General features: G+C 36.2%; 2 protein-coding genes across 4 annotated transcripts in view; both read left to right on the forward strand.

Moving 5' to 3' along the window:
- Nucleotides 1-486: 486 nt before the first annotated feature.
- Nucleotides 487-6,311, forward strand: LOC142985628 (uncharacterized). The gene is made up of 3 exons (XM_076133913.1): nucleotides 487-607; nucleotides 1,476-1,590; nucleotides 2,576-6,311. Exons 1-3 carry the CDS (start codon nucleotides 562-564, stop codon nucleotides 2,970-2,972), a joined length of 558 nt encoding a protein of 185 aa, XP_075990028.1. The 5' UTR covers nucleotides 487-561; the 3' UTR covers nucleotides 2,973-6,311.
- Nucleotides 6,312-8,946: 2,635 nt separating this feature from the next.
- The window catches only part of LOC142985437 (segmentation protein cap'n'collar-like), a 185,414-nt gene continuing 175,918 nt past the window's right edge, over nucleotides 8,947-18,442 (forward strand). For all 3 annotated transcript variants that reach the window (XM_076133624.1, XM_076133625.1, XM_076133626.1), the window contains exon 1: nucleotides 8,947-9,184. The gene's annotated coding sequence lies outside the window, so the exon portion shown is untranslated. The remainder of the gene's footprint in view (nucleotides 9,185-18,442) is intronic.

Consider the following 18,442-nt stretch of genomic DNA (forward strand, 5'->3'; position numbering starts at 1 on the left):
CTCGTACTAAGAATTGATCTTGTGTAGCGACTTTTACAAACATACAAACAACGGACACAAAGTACAGACAACTTGGGTAACTGAATCATTTTCATCATCCAAATAATTCAAAGTTACCCAAATTGACTGTTCAACCAGACCCGAAACAACTATTTCTGGATCGCACAAATTATTGTTCCTTATGGGAATTGAATCCACAACCTCTCGACGCTAATAATATGATGAAGGAGTCTTGTTGAAATTAAAATCTCTAGGATAAAAACTATCGCCTGGCTAAATTGTATCCAAATCGGTTCAGCCGTTTTGTTTCGAAAGAGCGACAAACGATCATCTTTTAGTAAGTAGTTAGTAAATCTATGAGTGATTCTAAAGTCTGTCTATAGTACAAATATTTGTTGAAATTGGGAATCGAACTCCGGATATTTTACGTAAAAAACCGTGAATTTAGTTGTCTTATCGTTTGTAATTACATGGCAGTAAAAATAACTAAATTACGAGGCAATTAATGTTTAATGAACCTTTTTAAAATAGTGTTTATTAATCTGAAACATAGCTGAAGAAATGTTACATTCAATAACAATATTATTTTCAGTTTTCGTGATGGCAAGTAAGTAATTTTAATTATTGAAATTATAATTGTTCCACCCTCTCTCTCTCTCGTCGTATGGTTAGTGGTCAACCTAGTGTCAAAGTTGTTCAAGCCGCCCGAAAGGCCTTTGACATGGCTTAACGACTGTTATCTTAATTGACAACAACCGGGACCGACTTTTCACGTGCCCTCCGAAGCACGGAGACGCCCAGCTCAAATACCACTATGCGGCCCCCCATCTATGGAATGACCGCGCCAACGTTTGCTTTACCCACAGGTCGTTTACCGAACGGTGAACGCTACTGGCTATGGACGTCTCATAGTTCCACTGAGAGAAAAAGTAGGGTCTTTCATATGCAAGTCTTCAATACTCAAAGATTTAAGTATTCAAAATACTCGATCAGCTCAGTCTTTCTTCCAACTATGTTGGAGTCGGCTTCCAGTCTCACCGGATGCAGCTGAATACCAGTATTGTACATGCAGCGACTGTCTATCAGACCTTCACAACCTTACCTGACTTATAACACGATACTAAGACTAGTTGTCAGACAAGCTTCTGTCTACTGTTAACGACTGTCAAAGATCTTTGAAAATTACAGCCGAGACCCACAATTTAACGTGGCTTCCGAAACACGGAAGAACTCGGTTTATATAATATGCTCACCCATCCACTAAACATCCTTGGTAAACGTAGCTTAACCTGAAAGATCGATCCGCACGGCTGTTGTTACTAAAGCCAGGAACTCGGTATGTTTTATATGGTCACCCATCCACGGAACCACCTCGGCAAGCATAGCTTAACCTGAAAATTCGGCGCAGCCGTTGTTACTTAAGCCACGAGCTCTAGTTATTGTTAAAAATACTCTGAATAATTTCTGTTCCTCAGTATCCCAGGACATGAAATCTAAAACTCCTGAAATGATACTGAAAGAAGCACCTTGGAGTGTGAAGCTGCTGATGCTGAAAAATAAAGAAATTACTACTACCACTAGGCCTGAGAGGTAATCTATATTAATATTATAAAGCTGAAGAGTTTGTTTGTTTGATTGTTTGTTTGTTTGTTTGAACGCGCTAATCTCAGGAACTACTGGTCCGATTTGAAAAATTCTTTCAGTGTTAGATAGCCCATTTATCGAGGAAGGCTATAGGCTATATTTCATCACGCTACGACCAATAGGAGCAGAGTACGTTTAAAAAATGTTACAAAAACGGGGAAAATTATGACCCATTCTCTCTTATGTGACGCAAGTGAAGTTGCGCGGGTCGGCAAGTGTTAAATATATGTATGTACATAAGATCTCGTCTTCTTCCCATAGGGGTAGGCTGAGACTAGTAGCTCGATTCTAACAATATGTAATTATTCGTATATTAATTAATTAATTAGTATGTAAGTATTAAATTGCCTTCTAACTATCCGATCAATGAAGTTCGGCCATATTTTGAAACATAATTAACAAATTAATATATAAATTGGTTTACATAGTGATTTACAAAATGTTATTTTACGTGTGCAAAACACACTTTTAAAGTGCATGTTACATAAATATATTAACTCAAGGATTTCTTTCACCAACTTCAAAAAGGAGGAAGGTTTCGTATGTATAGTTCACATATAGAACGACACGACTTACTGTCGTCTACGACATTTTTTGCAGTGACGACAGATTATCGTGATAGTGGGGACGGCTAGATACGACAGTCACTAAACGATAATTTTTTTTGACGACAAACAACAGTTATAATAGGAACAGCTAGAGACGACAATCGTACAACGATAAATTAATCGTTACGACATAGTGGGAACGCGCCCTTAGTGACTGCCGACATATGTCGCCAACAAAAAGTTGCCGACATATGTCGGCGGCCCGGCGGGCTCAATGTGTATTGCGCTTTAGACGCACCGAGTATTCGGCCGATAACACTGTCTCGCTGGTTTGTTCAGTACGTGTGATTAAGGCATAAATTTCGCTTTTTTTTCTTTTACAGACGAGTAGGCATAGAATCCTTCGTCCTTCGCCGTCAAGCAGGTCCCCCAGAGACCCCAGACAGTGCAGCCGACGACGCCAACATGCGAATGAAATTATTCCGTCTCATGTACGAAACGATCCGCGATAGTGACCTCAAAGTCAAAAGGGCTGAACTAATAAGGGCACATTACAAAAACTCAACAACTTTCGAAGTAGGGTACCTAATGGGCGAAGTACAGGATAAATTTAATGTTATAAATGATTTTTCGGCTTCCTTGACTAGGTATTATGAGGAATGGAAGCCGATAGAACATATTAACGTGTATGAGCAGGTCGCTAACCACGCGATACAGATTAATCATTTGATTGATTTAATTAAGTCGGTTAGTAAGGGCAGTAATGTTGTGGTCCCTTAGGGGCATGTGCCCCTTTTGTGTCTAAATTTAGGGTCATATATGAGTGTGTAAGATTAGGGTCATACATGTGCTTCAATTGGTTAGAAATCTAGGGCCTAGGGTTTATATATGAGTGTGTAAAAGAGAAATTATTGTATTTTACCAAACAATATTATACCGAATTGCCTATAGGAGCACCTATGGGTCAATTTAGATTAAGTACACTAGGGGCTCCTTTAAGTAATTGATTAAATTCAGTAGGAATCTAAATGGTTTGTTTTATTATGATATTTACTAATCTTTAATAGGGCCGTGCGCTCCTTTAGAGCACTTTACAGTTAGTGTATTTTAAAAAGCGATCTTTAAGTAATTTAATAGTTTAGAAACATAAATAAAATTGCGCATTATTCCCATATTGGTAAGCAGAGACTAAAGAAGATGTGTTTAATGTTATAAATGATTTTTCGGCTTCCTTGACTAGGTACTATGAGGAATGGAAGCCGATAGAACATATTAACGTGTATGAGCAGGTCGCTAACCACGCGATACAGATTAATCATTTGATTGATTTGATTAAGTCTGTTAGTAAGGGGAGTGATGTTGTGGTCCCCTAGGCGGACTATATGGTCAAACATGCCCATGTACCCCTAAAGAGTAAAAAAATAGGGTCATAGGTACAGATGTTTAGGGACATGTACCGCTTTTTGTGTCTAAATTAGCGTTATATTTGAGTGTGTAAAACAGAGATTGTTGTAATTTACCATACTAAATTGATAGGTCAATTTCAGCCAGTAATTAGCACACTAGGGGTATGTGCCTAAGTTATTGATTAAATTAAATATGAATCTAAATGGTTCGTTTTATTATGATGTATACTAGTTTTTAATAGGGCCATGTGCCTTTCTAAGTTACTTAAAACGCAGTAGGTAGGGATGTAATGCATGTAAGTAAGGATTTTAGGAAAAAATCTTTACCCGTAGTAATTGACATGTTTTGATTTTACTTGAGGGGAGAAGTACAGGATAAATTTAACGTTATAAATGATTTTTCGGCTTCCTTGACTAGGTACTATGAGGAATGGAAGCCGATAGAACATATTAACGTGTATGAGCAGGTCGCTAACCACGCGATACAGATTAATCATTTGATTGATTTGATTAAGTCTGTTAGCAAGGGGAGTAATGTTGTGGTCCCCTAGGCGGACCATATGGTCAAAGGTTACTTTGTAAGAGAGACATTAGCATGTGCCAGTTTGGGTCTTTTGAGTTATTTTGAGTGCGTAAGAATTGTATGTTGTCATGTGCCCCTAAGAATCTAGTAATAGGGGTGGTATGTGCCCCTCTAAGGTATTGATTAAATTGTGTATTATCTGAATGGTTTGTTTTGTCATGATGTTGCATAGGCTCTAATAAGGTAATGTGCCCCTTTCGGTAACTTAAAACAGAGTGTGTAAGTAGGGATTAAAGGAAAAATCTTTGTCAGAAATAATGCTAAATGGACCTGTTTAAATTGCTATACTTTCACTTGATGGGAGAAGTACAAGATAAATTTAATGTTATAAATGATTTTTCGGCTTCCTTAACTCGGTACTATGAGGAATGGAAGCCGATAGAACATATTAACGTGTATGAGCAGGTCGCTAACCACGCGATACAGATTAACCATTTGATTGATTTAATTAAGTCGGTTAGTAAGGGGAGTAATGTTGTGGTCCCTTAGGGGCACGTACCGTTCTGTCTAAATTAGGGTCATAGGTTTAAGTTTGATAGTGTAAAAGAGAGGTTATTGTTATTTACCATGTACCGTACCAAATTGATGAATTTGATATGGTACGACAATAGATTTGAATAAGTAAGGGGAGTAATGTTGTGGTCCCCTAAGCGGACTATATGGCCAAACTTAATTTTGTGTCTTTAAGGGAGAAACTATCGTTTTACGGTCTTATAGTGGCATGTGCCTCATTGGGACTAAATTTATTTTGAGTTTGTAAGAATTGTGTTTTGTCGTGTGCCCCTAAGAATCTAGTATTAGGAGTGGCATGTGCCCCTCTAAGATATTTTGATTAAAATGTGTATGAATCTAAATAGCTCATTTAATTGTGTCTGTGAGATTTAAGATATAGTCTTAAATAGGACCTTGTACCTATAGACTACTTTGCATTTAGTGAGTATCAAGATTTTGGAAAGCGATCTTCGGGCAAGAGAGAAGAGAAGAGAGCATATTAACGTGTATGAGCAGGTCGCTAACCACGCGATACAGATTAACCATTTAATTGATTTAATTAAGTCGGTTAGTAAGGGGAGTAATGTTGTGGTCCCCTAGGCATGTGCCCCTAAAGAGTAAAAAATAGGGTCGTAGGTATAGATTTTTAGGGACATGTACCCCTTTTGTGTCTAAATTTAGGGTCATATTTGAGTCTGTAAAGAGAGAAATTATTGTAATTTATCAAACAATATTATACCGAATTGCCTATAGGAGCACCTATGGGTCAATTTAGATTAAGTACACTAGGGGTATGTGCCTAAATTATTGATGAAATAAAGTATGAATCTAAATGGTTCGTTTCATTATGATATTTACTAGTCTTTAATGGGGCCATGCGCTCCTTTAGAGCACTTTACACTTGGTGTATTTTAAAAAGCGATCTTTAAGTAATTTAATAGTTTACAAACATAAATAAAATTGCGCATTTTTCCCATATTGGTAAGCAGAGACTAAAGAAGATGTGTTTAATGTTATAAATGATTTTTCAGCTTCCTTAACTAGGTACTATGAGGAATGGAAGCCGATAGAACATATTAACGTGTATGAGCAGGTCGCTAACCACGCGATACAGATTAACCATTTGATTGATTTAATTAAGTCGGTTAGTAAGGGGAGCAATGTTGTGGTCCCTTAGGGGCATGTGCCCCTTTTGTGTCTAAATTTAGGGTCATATATTTATTTATTTATTTATTTATTCATCCTTACAACTATTTTTACAGGTTTACCCCAATGCAATACTGTAGGTACATTATAATAATTATCTATTTAGGTAATAATATATAATAAATGAGTGTGTAAAAGAGAGATTGTTCTAATTTATCAAACAATATTATTGCCACTTTTGTGTCTAAATTAGGGTCATAAGTTTATATTTGACAGTGTAAAACAGAGATTATTGTTATTTACCATGTCGTACCGTACCAAATTGATGGAATTTGATATGGTACGACAATATATTTGGTTAAGTTGGTTAGTAAGGGGTATGTTGTGGTCCCCTAAGCGGACTATATGGTCAAAGGTTACTTTGTAAGAGAGAAATCATGCCTCTTTGTGTCTAAACTTATTTTGAGTGTGTAAGAATTGTATGTTGTCGTGTGCCCCTAATAATCTAGTATTAGGAGTGGCGTGTGCCCCTATAAGTTATTTATTAAATTAGGTATGAATCTAAATGGTTTGTTTTATTGTATGTTTTATTTTTAATTTACAGTCTTCCATAGAGTTATTTGCCCCTTCAGGTTACTTAGTGTACATGTAGTATGTAAAAATAAATTTTAGGAAGTCATCTTTGGGCTAGATGGTTGTCACATTCAAGGTAAGTTTATATACATAAAAATTGCGCCTTTTCCTCATAGAAGCAGAACCTAGGCAGAAACTAAATAAGGTACGTTTAATGGTATAAACGATTTGCAGAACAAGACTATGTAAAATATGTAAATCTATAATTTTCTAACACTTACTGGCCCGGCTGGGGGAACCTCCCCTAACCGGCCACACTCCCCCGCCCCCCTCTTAGGCTTTTAGGCATTTAATATTTTAATTCAAACAAGACGATTGTATATTGAGTTGTTACATAATAATATGAATTAATATGACCATGACGAAGCAGTTTTTACAAAAATATGATTATATTAACGAATCACTTATATAGAATACTAGCGGACCCGACAGACGTTGTCCTGTCTAATAAATTAAAAATTTATTAAAAAAACATTGTCCAGCGGACAAAATTGTGAATCTAAACCATTCTCAGATCCCCTTGAAGTCGTCCAGTCGTTTAAGAGAAGTTCAGTGACACGTTGACGTTGAAAAAAGTTACTGAATATATAAACTACCGCTAAATGTACCTCAGAAACCGGGGATTAGAAAGTTGGCTTTAAGGATTGACTGCCTCCGTGGCGCAGTGGTTGCGACGCCGCTACCATAGCGACGGGAGGTCGTGGGTTCGACTTCCACACTTTGTACACCATCATTGGCCTGTGTCCATCTATTGCAGATGATTCAGGTGGCTAGACTATTATTTGTACACCATAAATAATAGTTTATCGTGCTATATGAAACACGGAGAGATTCCGTGTATAATATGGTCGCCCATCCACTGATTAACCTCGGCAAGCATAACTTAACCTGAGAAATCGAACCGCGCAGCTGTTGTTATATAGCCACGAGCTTCTTATTTTATCATCTATGTAATAAATAAATTTGTCATAATAATCGTATATTTAGGTCATACATTTATCTATATAATATAAGTATAATATAATAATATAATAATAAATAAAAGATAAAAATCTTACAATTTATAATTGCGAGTTTGATATAATATTAGTCGCAAATCAGTAAATTTCACAAACATACTTACATACATATTAGGTCGGGGAAAAAGTCTTTTCGCATTATAGTATGTATGAACTTGTAATAAAATCTTTTCTCTACACAAAAAAGCTCGATATTTGGGTACCTCACGAGCTCACTGAAAGAAACCTAATGAACCGTGTACTCATTTGTGATTCTTGAAGCCAAAGAGATTTTATTACAAGTTCATACATACTATAATGCGAAAAGACTTTTTCCCCGACCTAATACATTTAATACATACATACATACATAGATAAAATAACGCTTTTTTCATAAGGATAGGCAGAGACCAAAGAACGTCACTTGGTACGATCCTTACAAACTTCCCTTGCTTCATTCACATACATACATCAACTTATTTGTGTTATTTCACACACAATAAAATGGGATCGTAATATAAAAAATGTAGTATCATCTTAGTGGTCCAAAGATAAAAGCTGATAATAAGGTCACCAGTTCGATATACAGTTCGGACAAATAAATATTATTATTTCATAGTTTTTCCTGCTTATAAATACACTACAATTAGTAAATTAGTAAATACATAGTTATGATCAGTTGTTAGAAGAGCTGAATACCAGTATTGTACATGCAGCGACTGTCTATCAGACCTCCACAACACAGTTACCTGGCTTATAACACGATACTACGACTGGTTGTCAGATTTTAAAGCTTCTGATTACTGTTAACGAATGTCAAAAATTTTTTTGAAATGACAGTCGGGACTCACTATTTAACGTGCCTTCCACTCAATATGTTAATGGTCCCCTATCCACTGATCAACCTCGGGAAGCGAAGCTTAACCTGAGAGATCGATTTGGATGTTGCTTACCTTTGCATATAAATAAAAAATATCATTGGACAACTCACACACGGTCGTCTGATTCCAAACTAAGCAGAGCTTGTACTGTAACCAAATAACTGAAAAACATACTTATATACTTCTAAATACAGACTTATATAGATACATTAACAACCAAGCTCAGAACAGATACTCGTGCTCATCACACAAATATTTGTCCCGGGTTGGATTCGAACCCACCACACCTAACAACGGTTATAACGGCGAGGTGTTCACGTTAACCGCTGAGCCAAACGTGCTGTTACAAATTACATAACCTAGAAAAACTACTCCTTGCTTTAAGTACAAAAAAACATCAAAAAAATATCACAAAATACACACTGCCATCTTTTAATTAATCCAGGAACTATTTAGTCAAATAATCTTATTATTTTTACAATGATAACAGTTAAACGTACGAAATCGAGAAAGAAACTTAAAAAAATGTGATATAACTTGTTATCATACTTATAATTTATAAATATACATAAAAAATTTAATATGACGCCATTTTTACGATAGCATGCCTTGAGTATGTCAGTCTGTTGACAGCTCGCTTCGCGCGCGATCGTAGTTCCCCGTATAACCCGGCCGATTTAAATATCAGTTGAACGTTCCGTATTTCTACGGTTTCCCGCGTCTCCTCAATTTGTTGGTATAACATCGTAACTTTGTTTACTTTTTCGAAGCGAAAAAGTTCCATTAAATAATTTGGTGTGCTGTGTTGTGTTGTGGTTGAAATTTTATTGGATTATTTCACCTTTTTTAAACGGTAAGTCGCCATTTGTTTAATAAAATTAGTATATTTTGTTGAAAGTGAAAGTCACATGTTTGAATTAAATAAGGAAACGAAACCTTTAACATAAGCTACTACGATTTAGTATTCCAAACAGACTATTGAGATAAAAAAACTTATCTAACTTTTTCAATGCCAGAACGAGAGGATAAAAAAATAAAGATAAGTGTAAGAAAGAGAGAAAAAATCACATCTCTTTCGCGAATTTTCGTAATAACAAGATAGTGAATGATTTGTACTGAATTGTGAACTAATCAAAGTTGACCTATTAGATGTGTCAATTAGTTGTTCTCTCTCTCTCGCACTTATGACGCTATTCCTATATCTATGTTTTGTCTCGCTCTAACACTCGCTCGTAGTGTTTGGCGTTTCAATTCACATGTGGTTAAGAAAACATCATTTTTGCATATTTACGAAAAGTTTTCTTAAAACGTAGGTAATTTAAATTTATTTAAAAGAAAATTTCGTTCTTGTTTTTCAAAATGGAGTACGGTTTTTTTTCGAATTTAAAGTCGATTTTTTTTGCGTTTCGATTACGTCACGATAATTTATTTTAATCGTTTAGATAAATACGGAAAAGTATTTATCAAAATATCTATTTAAATTTATTTAATTTTGTAGGCGTTTTAGGCAATTATAAATGATTTAAAATCGTATTAAGACATATTTGTAAATGGTAGTGACGACATACTTCATTAATACCAAGGTTAATCAACGTTTCTTAGGCTTGTTAGCAGATGGGTGGCCATTGTACTAATATTATAATTGCAAAATCTTATTTACTAAACATTTTAGCAATTAATTATGTACGGGGATTTGTATGAAATTTGATAAGAGGGTAGTTTGTAACCTGGATTGACATATAGGATACTTTTTACTTTGGAAAATCTTTCCATGCGGTCACAGTCGGTAGCATGTTTGTTGGTCTGTCATACAAAAAATAATGAATGAAATTTGATGAAATTCAGTATACATATAGTTTATAACCTAGATTAATACATTAGACACTTTTTATCCTGGGAAATTGAAATATTTGGACGAATTCAGGAACAGAAGTCAGTCATAAACCTTTACTAATATTATGAATGCAAAACTAATTGTCTATTGTATTAACGTCTAAACCACTAAACCGATTATGATAAAAAATTGCATGAAGATAATCGAAAACCCAGTTTCAAACATAGGCTATATTGCTTAGCAAAAATCAACCCCCTAAAAGGTTAAAAAGGGGGTGAAAGATTGCGAGTGAAACTAGATTAGTTCAGTCTTAAACCCTACTAGCTTCTGATCGCATTCAGGCAGCGTCAGACGAGTTTTCTGGGATAAAAGTATCCAAAATATAAAAAGGGGTTATAAACTACACGTGCGCCAAATTTCATCAAAATCTGTTTTGTAGTTTTTGCGTAAAAAACAACAAACATACATCTATTCTAACAAACTTTCGCAATTATAATGTAACTAGTTTCTATACGCGACTTCGTCCGTTTTAAAAAGATTTCCATAAGTGAAAAGTATTCTATATGCTAACTCATATTATAAACTAATTGTGTACCAAATTTTATCAAATTCCATCAAGAAGTTCTTGCGTGAAAGAGTAACAAACATACATCTATCCTCATAAACTTTCGCATTTATAATATTAGCAGGACGGTTTAGTAAAGAGTGCATTCCTTCACGTATACACGTGGTTTTCCTGTTTTTTCTTCATAAAGATGCAATTTCATATGATTCACTAATATGAACTCCACCCGCGGCTTTGCCCGCGTGGAATTTCACTCCCTTCGGAAGGAAATTGCCAAAAATCCTCTCTTAGTGCTCCTCTACACTTGCTAAGGAATGTTCATAGCTAATGTCAAGTTTGTACGCTCAGTAGTTTCGACTGTGCAGTCAGTAAAATAATAAAAAATAAATTTAACTCATTAATGTCCCACTGCTGGGCAAAGGTGTCCTCCCGGAATGAGGAAGGAATAAGCCTTGAGTCCACCACGCTGGCCAAGTGCGGGGACTTTGCATACCTTCAAGAACTGTTCTAACTCTCAGGCATGCAAGGTTGCATCACGATGTTTTCCTTCACCGTCAGAGCAAGTGATAGTTATTTCTAATACACACATAACTTGGAAAAGCCATTGGTGTGATATCCCGGGTACAAAATCAACCACTTGTGTGGGAGTGCAATTTACTCTAAATCGCAAAAAAACCTTTCTTTCCGAAACTATAAAAAGTTAAAACCTTATTTATTGATGAATGGAATAAAACCTGGAAATCCCTGTTTCATGACGCATCATTGCATTCTACGTCAGACAACAATATACAATTATTTGCTATTATTTTCCTTATTTAACCAGCCACAGGTTTAGTAGCGCTCACCGGTCGGTAAACGATCAATGGGCTAAGCATTTTTTTTTATTCATTTAGGTCAAATGCTAACACTTATGATAGTCAATGATACAGAGAGTGAATTTACCGCCAGTTCGAAAGGTAGGGCCAATGAGAAGAGCTGCCAACAAACTCCTGGACACTCTTTTTAATCGCCAAATGGTGTTAACAATATTTCTATTAGGTATAAATCATTGATGATGTAAGGAGCTGCTACCAACACTACCGAACACACTTTGATCATAACATAAATTAAATCAATATATTAAGGTGCTAGTAAGCAAGATAACAAGTGTATTGGGAGCATCTAATTGGTTTTTGTACATCTTCAAGAACTGTTTTCAAAAGGTTTATGCATGCAAGGTTGCATCACGATGTTTTCCTTCACCGTTATAACAAGTGATCATAATTTATAACTATAGGCCGCTCGCAATTTCGTCCGCGTGGAATCCCTTCCCGTGTAACTCTCGATCTCTCGGGAACTCCGGGATAAAAAACCTATGTGTTATTCTGGGTCTTCAGCTACCTATATAAAAAATTTCATCGTAATCGGTTTAGTAGTATTTGCGTGAAAGAGTAACAAACATCCATACATACATTCTCACAAACTTTCGCATTTATAATATTAGGATACACACACATAACTTAGAAAAGCCATTAGTCATAGTTTTGCCTTCAATCAATTGCGTGGGTGGCAAATGCTTTTAACAATTATTCAAAGAAATATTGATTTTCTATAATAAGAAAGGAAATTCTTATCGTATGGTTAGTGGTCAACCTAGTGTCAAAGTTGTTCAAGCCGTGCCTTTGACATGACTTAACGACTCTTATCTTAAATTGACAACAGCATCGACTATGTGCCTTTCGTAACAAAATGCTAATTACAAATGTAACTGAACGACTACCCATCTAAGAAATGACGTAAAATGTTGACATTTGCTATGAACATTCCTTAGCAAGTGTAGAGGAGCACTAAGAGAGGATTTCTGGAAATTTATCCCGTAAGGCGTGAAATTCAACGCTGGCGGAGCTGCGCGCGGAATGCTAGTTTTATTAGGTTGGGGAAAAGTCTTTTCGCATTATAGTATGTATGAACTTGTAATAAAATCTTTTCTCTACACAAAAATGCTCGATATTTGGTATCACGAGCTCACTGAAAGAAACCTAATGAACCGTGTACTCATTTGTGATTCTTGAAGCCAAAGAGATTTTATTACAAGTTCATACATACTATAATGCGAAAAGACTTTTTCCCCGACCTAACATAATTGTTACAAGATTTTTTTATGTTTTCCTTCACCGTTGGAACAAGTGATAATTATTTCTAATACACATATAACTTGGAAAAGTCATTGGTGTGTTGTCTCGGGTACGAACCTGTAACCACTTGCGTGGGAGGTACCAACTTATACCACTCGACTATCACATATTAGCTTCTATTTAATTAATATGCAATTACGTGTTATATTTAACTTTTATATTTGGTCTTGGGACGCCATTTTAATTTCTTTTACAATTTACACAACTGTCAACTCCAATTTTTCCTCTTCCTGCAAGGTGTGTTAAATATTCTGAAATTGGTTATTTAGTTGCCAACCACGAGGTATAGACTTCAATTCTCGAGTCGAGTAAAGTATAATAGGGCTTAGTACCATACAAGTTTTTGGGTAATATCGATAGTAGTGAGATTTGACGGTTTCGTGTTCGAATCCTGGGTCAGTAAATTGTTTGTTTTTTATAAAAGACAACTCTCGTACTAAGAATTGATTTGTGTCGCGGGGACTTTTACAAACATACAAACAATAATTATTTGTGGATCGCACAAATAAAATGTACTATGTATTATGCACATATTTAGACACAATCTTATGCATGTGGCCAGTTATAATAAAACTGACCGTAGCCTAATATCGACCGAAAAGGCACATTTTGTACCTGTGTATTGTAAAAACACTTAGAAACACACTTTTTTTGCTCCTGGCCAGTTTTAATATAACTGGCCGGTGTTCCTAAATATCGGCCGCCATGTCAATTGTATAAAATTTTCAAAATTGCTTTAAAGACCATCTGTATATTCGTTACTTACTAACCTTATTAAAATTAATTATTCGATTTAATATTGAAACAAGTGTTTTACTAAAATGTCGGCAAACATTTCGAACAATTTTGATGAACATTTTTATTTTCTTATATTTATAAATTTCTTGGACAGTTACCTACGGCCTTGGTCATTACGCCTCGAGTAGTCTGCGCTGTTACATACATACATACATACATACATACATACATACATACATACATACATTTTTTTGTGCTTAAACAACTCCCGCACTTGGAATTGCTCTTGTGTCGACTTTTTACAAACATACAAACAACGGACACAAAGTACAACTAGACCCGAAATAATTATTTGTGGATCGCACAAACAATGTTCCGCGTGGGAATCGAGCCCACGACCTCCCGACGCAATGGTTGCGGCGTGGTGACCTTAACCACTGTGCCACGGAGGCAGTCAAATACATACATACATACTCACAAACTTTAGCATTTATAATATTAGTAGGATTTTAATATAAACTAGCTGACCCGCGCTTGCGTCACATAAGAGAGAATGCGTGAATTTTTTCCACGTTTTTGTAATATTTTTTACTGGTACTCTGCTCCTGTTGGTCGTAACGTGATGATATATAGCCTACAGCCTTGCTTGATAAATTTACTATCTAAAACTAAAAAAAATCTTCAAATCGGATCAGTAGTTCCTGAGATTAGCGCGTTCAAACAAACAAACTCTTCAGCTTTATAATATTAGTGTAGATGTAAATTAGAAAAAGCATTTTGCCCGACCCGGGTATCAACAGAGAACTCAGGATCAACAGTCATATTCACTACCGTCAGTCGTCTTCTTATCGTATGGTTAGTGGTCAACCTAGTGTCAAAGTTGTTCAAGCCCGAAGACCTTTGACATGGCTTAACGACTGTTATCTTAATTGACAACAACCGAGACCGATATTTACGTACCTTTTAGAGGCTCAGTTCAAATACAGTCACGGTCACCCATCTATGTAATGACCGCGCTAAGGTTTGCTTAACCTACAGATCGTTTACCGACCGGTGAGCGCAACTGGCTATGGGCTATAGTCTTGAAAAGGTTTTATTTCAAGTAGTTTTAAATGCTTTATAATTAGTAGGTACTTGAATTGCCTAAGTGCTGTCTATTTCGAGTGCAATTATACTTCTAATCCATTTTTATATAATAACTAGCTGACCCGCGCAACTTCGCTTGCGTCAGATAAAAGAGACATAATTTTCCCCGTTTTTGTAACATTTTTCACCAGTACTCTGCTCCTATTGGTCGTAGCGCGATGATATATAGCCTATAGCCTTCCTCGATAAATGGGCTTACTAACACTGAAAGAATTTTTCGAATCGGACCAGTAGTTCCTGAGATTAGCCCGTTCAAACAAACAAACAAACAAACTCTTCAGCTTTATAATATTAGTATAGATTATTGTCCCACTGCTGAGCAAGGGTCTCCTCCCGTAATGAGGGAGAGGTTAGGCCTTGAGTCCATCACGCTGGCCAAGTGCGGGGACTTTGCATACCTTCAAGAGCTGTTCTAAAGAACTTTCAGACAAGCACGGCTTTATCAAAATGTAGTTGCAGTATATCGTGGCTTAGTTAACAACAGTCGCGTTAATCGATATCTGAGGTTAAGCTACGCTTGTCGAGGTTGTTATGTAGATGGGTGACCATAGTATACATTCCGAGTTACTCCGAGTTATAGAAGGCACGTTAAATTGTAGATCCCGGCTGTCATTTGAAAAGTTACTTGACAGTCGTTAACAGTAGTTAAAAGCTTGAAAGTCTGACAACTAGTTTTAGTATCGTGTTATAAGTCAGGTAACTGTGTTGTGGAGGTCTGATAGACAGTCGCTGCATGTACAATACTGGTATTCAGCTGTGTATGAGACTGGAAGCCGACTACAACATCCAAAGAAAAGTTAGACTATTACGTTTTAAACAAACATTCTCATTTAAAAAGAAGTAGCGTCGTAGTCCGTAGCGCCGCGTGTGGTGGGTTCGAATCCCACCCAGGACAAATCTTTGTGTGATGAGCACGAGTATTTGTTCTGAGCCTGGATGTTAATGTATCTATATAAGTATGTATTTAGAAGTATATAAGTATGTTTATCAGTTATTTGGTTACCATAGTACAAGCTCTGCTTAGTTTGGAATCAAATAACCGTGTGTGAGTTGTCCAATAATATTTTTTTTATTTTTTTTTAAATGCTACTAGATATCTTAATGAACGAAACAGAATTTTTAACTTAAACACACTTATATAAGCACTTATTTACTATAGTCTAGTGATAAGAGTGATAGCGTTATCATTTGCTGTGTTTTTCTTATCATGTGTTATCAGTGAACACTGTTGTGCGAATATAACGACGGGACACGTGTTATTAGTACCGAAATTGGTTAAGAGATGGCGTTAAGCTTAATAAATTCAGAATTGAGTACTAGTCGCGAGAGTTTAAAAACATTAATCAGCCTAGCTTCTTCCAACTATGTTGTAGTCGGCTTCCAGTCTCAAAGATGCAGCTGAATACCAGTATTGTACATGCAGCGACTGTCTATCAGACCTCCACAACACAGTTACCTGGCTTATAACACGATACTAAGACTGGTTGTCAGACTTTCAAGTTTCTGACTACTGTTAACGTTTGTCAAAGACCTTTGACCACGACTGCCGGGACCCTTCTGAAACATGGAGAAACTTAGTATGTATAATATGGCCACCCATCCACTGACCAACCTTGGCAAACGTTACTTAACTTCACCGTTTAATCGGCTGTTGTTACTAAGCTCGTATTGTTATAACGGTTAAAATAATATTATAACATATAAATCTTCTTCTTGTATTATGGTTAGTGGTCAACCTAGTGTCAAGGTTGTTCAAGTCGCCCCAAGGCCTTTGACGTGGCTTAACGACTGTTATCTTAATTAACAACAACCGGGACCGACATTTTACGTGCCCTCCGAAGCACGGAGACGCCCTGTTCAAATACCACTATGCGGACACCCATCTACGGAAAGACCGCGACAAGTTTTGCTTAACCCACTGATCGTTTACCGACCGGTGAGCGCAACTGACTATGGGCGACTTATAACAGTTAAAATAACATTATAACATATAAATAAATACATAGTTTTATTGATTGTCCGTACGAATTAACGTTCAAGGTTTCTATATTAATTATTCAAAACGATCGATTTTCTGTCACTGACTTTCTTCGATGACCGTGTAGAAGGAAATGTGTATGATCCATACTATACTATATACGTACTATATACTATCCATATCCATACTAATATTATAAATGCGAAAGTAACTCTGTCTGTCTGTCTGTTACTCAATCACGCCTAAACTACTAAACCAATTTGCATGAAATTTGGTATGGAGATATTTCGATACCCTAGAAAGGACATAGGCTACTTTTTACCTCGGGAAAAAGACGCATTCCCATGGGAAACTTCAGGTGGCGGACGAAGTCGCGGGTAAACGGTAGTATGCCATAATATATGGTTTCTAACCCGCTGTCCTACTGCTGGGCAAGGGTCTCCACCCGTAATGAGGGAGGGGTTAGGCCTTGAGTCCACCACGCTGACCAAGTGCGGTTTCGGGACTTTGCATACCTTCAAGAACTGTTCTAAAGAACTCTCAGGCATGCAACGCCCAACTAGCACACAAGCGCTATAACAAGCTGCACAATGGCCGGTTAAAGGATTTTTATAACGCCTTAGGCTCCTTAGTAAGAAGTATAGTGGTTCTATAAGCGGCTACAGATCTCTTGTAGCGTCAAATAGGCCCATACTGTCCAGCTTATAGCTCGACATTGGATCTACAGTGGTCGTAAATAGTAACTATAATAGTACGTAGTATAGTAGTAATACAGGAGCGCTAAAATAAGATAAAGGTGGTATAATCGCGCTACAAGAGCTTTTTCGCAGCTTCGTGGCGCTTACCAGCTGTTGTACAGAGGTGGTTAGCGCCACGAGCGTTCGAAAAAGCTCTTGCAACGCGATTATACCACCTTTACCTTATTTTAGCGCTACTGTGTAACGGTTATAAATGCTAACGCTCTAAATTAGTAATATGGTCGGTTTATTATGGTGTAAACTAAATATATTGTATTAAAATGAATCATCAGTGACAAATGAGGAGACATTTTATTTTTACGGATTGGATTATGAAAATAACAAGTAGTCTATCGCTTTTATTTCTTTGTGTACGTGATATGAAAGTGCGAGTGCCAGTTTGCTGTCAATATATATGTATATTATCGTCAATATTTTCATGCGCCCTCAAAATATTCAGTTTTAAATGCAAAAATTATATAGATATGTGGATTTGGAAATTGTATTTTGAACATAAATAAGACTTTGAGGGTTACAGATAGTTTAATTAGGGTTATAGGTAATAAAAAATGATTTTAATTGTGTTAACGTTACCAGGCTATAGATTTATATGATCTTCAAAAGATCGTAATAACCTCAAAAAATATGTTTACCAAATGCTGTAATGGCGTCTCGATCAAGCACCTCTCAGAGTTGGTTACATCTGCTCTAGCGCCTTAAGCTGTACAAAGGCTCTAGTGTTTGCTGTTGTAGACCTCAAGGTTCTGCAGTTGTGGCATAGGAGTGCTTCAATATAATTGTTTTGGTCGCACACCAGCATTTTACTCGTACTTTTAGGGGTCAGTCGTTGAATATTAAAATAGTTTGAAAATCATTTTTTTTTTATTTATTTTATTTATTTTATTTATTTTATTTATTTTATTTATTTTATTTATTTTA

The sequence above is a fragment of the Anticarsia gemmatalis genome, chromosome 30, assembly GCF_050436995.1.
Source record: "Anticarsia gemmatalis isolate Benzon Research Colony breed Stoneville strain chromosome 30, ilAntGemm2 primary, whole genome shotgun sequence".
In the NCBI taxonomy this organism is placed as follows: domain Eukaryota; kingdom Metazoa; phylum Arthropoda; class Insecta; order Lepidoptera; family Erebidae; genus Anticarsia; species Anticarsia gemmatalis.

Bases quoted from the DNA above. Each gene is read 5' to 3' on its own strand.
- LOC142985628 (XM_076133913.1), top strand. From the start codon at position 562: ATGTTACATTCAATAACAATATTATTTTCAGTTTTCGTGATGGCAA. The intron at 608-1,475 runs GTAAGTAATTTT...TCTGTTCCTCAG, and splicing joins TTCAGTTTTCGTGATGGCAA to TATCCCAGGACATGAAATCT. The intron at 1,591-2,575 runs GTAATCTATATT...TTTCTTTTACAG, and splicing joins ACTACCACTAGGCCTGAGAG to ACGAGTAGGCATAGAATCCT.